The sequence below is a fragment of the Aplysia californica genome, unplaced genomic scaffold, assembly GCF_000002075.1.
Source record: "Aplysia californica isolate F4 #8 unplaced genomic scaffold, AplCal3.0 scaffold00690, whole genome shotgun sequence".
NCBI lineage: Eukaryota > Metazoa > Mollusca > Gastropoda > Aplysiida > Aplysiidae > Aplysia > Aplysia californica.
The window spans coordinates 26,766-28,986 of NW_004797960.1; the positions used below are offsets into that span (position 1 = coordinate 26,766).

Consider the following 2,221-nt stretch of genomic DNA (forward strand, 5'->3'; position numbering starts at 1 on the left):
AGTGCGCACATGATGAATTTGTATGGTGTTAGTATGAATGCGTTTTTAATCTCCTATGTACGCCTTGGGCCCATGCTGTGGGGAGAGGCGGGATACAAATGCTCTTATTATTATTATCAATCATTGACAATCATTGAACAAGCTAGATACAATCATTGAACAATCATTGAACAAGCTAGATACAGACAGGTGAACTAGGTTGATACAGCCTAATTGTGTTGCAAGTGCTGTAAAACTCTATAAAAATGTTTTTTCCCCTTTCTGTTGTCAGACCCTGAGCCCTACTGGTTGTCCGGGAACTGGAGCAAAGGTGAAAGCAGACTGTATCTGAGTTGTATACCTCTGGGCAGAGCGTACTAGAGAGTTGTATACCAGACTGTACCTGATATTCGTGTGAGCGTCGGTGATAGTCGCATCGTGTGAGCGTCGGCGCGATGTCGGATGGTGTGGTGACCACCTTTGTCCTGGCCCTCAAGGCTCTGGCCTGCGTCTACGACCTGGTCACATGGCTCCCCTTCTTCATCGTCCAGCGGCCAGACGTGGCCCGGGCCAAGTCCAACAGGCTCAAGGTCAGTCCGTGTGTGGGGGGACTGTGTGGGGATATGTGTGTGGGGGCTATGTGTGGGGTGTATGGGGCAATGTGTGGGGCCGGTGTGTAGGGAGTTGGGCACTGCTGAGTTCTTCGTTTGAGTAGATTCCCAGATAACAGATCCCATGGGTTCCCCCGGGGTAGTGCCACTGATTGTAGTGTCTTTAGGCCATTCCCTAAGGGGGGACATTTCTCGTTCAAGCACAGTAGAATTGTAAATGGGCTGACTCATGTCACGCTCATAACTGTGCCTGATCTACAACAGGGAACTGCTGCTTCTTCTTTTCTGATCCTTACTATTGTCATTTTCCTCTACTTCTTTTGTATGTTTGTCACTCTCTTGTGACCTGCTATTTCCGGGGTTCCTTGATAGTCGAAGCAGACTTTGTGCTGGTGAAGCTAGAGAGGTGAGCAGTCTAAGTTTGATTCCCTGAAAAGACTTCTCTGTTGACACCCACCCCTTGGCGCTCATATGACCTTATGCAGTTGCGAGCGCCGTAATACCCTCTACTAATATTAAAACTAACTATCTGTCCTCCTTTTTTGTGTTTGTTACTCTCTTGTAACACCTCTAATCTTCGGCACTTTTATGACCGTATTTTGTAGCGAGTGCCGAAAAACCACTACTGAACAAAAACCTGTTTCCCGTAGGCGGCACCGGTGAACGGCCAGGCATCGGACCCCTGGCGATCAGTGGACGTCCCTCCATCTGGACTGACCACGGCTATGTTCCCCGGTTGTGAGACGCTGTATGACCTGTTTGCCCGCGCCTGTCGTTTGTACGGCAGCCGGCCGTGTCTGGGCACGCGCGAGGTGCTGTCTGAGGAGGAGGAGAGGCAGCCCAACGGGAAAGTCTTCAAAAAGGTGGGTCAGTTGTGACGTTTGTGTCTGTTGTGACGTCTGTCTATTGTGTCGTCTGTGTCTCTTGTGACGTCTGTGTCTGTTGTGACGTCTGTCTAGGTGTGTGGCAAGTACATCTGGATGAGCTACAGCGACGTGGCCATTAGTTCCCCCCATGACCTAGTTCCCCCCCCCCATGTGTCCCCCCCATGACCTAGTTCCCCCCTGTGTCCCCCCGTGACCTAGTTTCCCCCTGTATCCCCCCAGCTGGTGTGTGGCAAGTACATCTGGATGAGCTATGACGACGTGGCCACCCATGTAGACAACCTGGCGAGCGGCCTGTTTGCCCTGGGCCAGAAGCCCGGCTGTAAGATCGTGGTGTTTGCCGAGACCCGCGCCGAGTGGATGATCGCAGCACAAGCCTGCTTCAAGAACAACTTCCCACGTGAGACCCGCAACACTTGTCTCCTACCCCACTGGCCGAAGTATCTTTTGGCCGTTCCCAAAGGGGGGACATTAACATGTTCTTATGCACAGGAGAATTGTAAATGGGCTGATTTATCAATGTCATGCTCATACTGTGCTGGTACAACATAGGCGGAACTGATGCTTTTTCTTTCCTTTTCCTTACTATCGTCATTTTCCCTTTTTTTGTGTGTTTGTCACTCTCTTGTGAACTGCTATTTCCGGGGTGCCCTGATAGTCGAAGCAGACTTTGTGCTGTTGAAGCTAGAGAGGTGAGCAGAGTAAGTCTGATTCCCCGTTTGGACTTCTCACTGTCTCACTCTCACT

General features: G+C 50.7%; 1 protein-coding gene across 1 annotated transcript in view; it reads left to right on the top strand.

Annotated features, from left to right (window-relative positions):
- The window catches only part of LOC101858969 (long-chain-fatty-acid--CoA ligase 4), a gene marked incomplete in the record, with an annotated part of 33,626 nt that overhangs the window by 7,079 nt on the left and 24,326 nt on the right, over positions 1-2,221 (top strand). Inside the window, 3 exon segments of the mRNA XM_035972425.1 lie at positions 272-569; positions 1,241-1,453; positions 1,697-1,874. Of these exon segments, the coding sequence (XP_035828318.1) occupies positions 435-569; positions 1,241-1,453; positions 1,697-1,874 (526 nt within the window).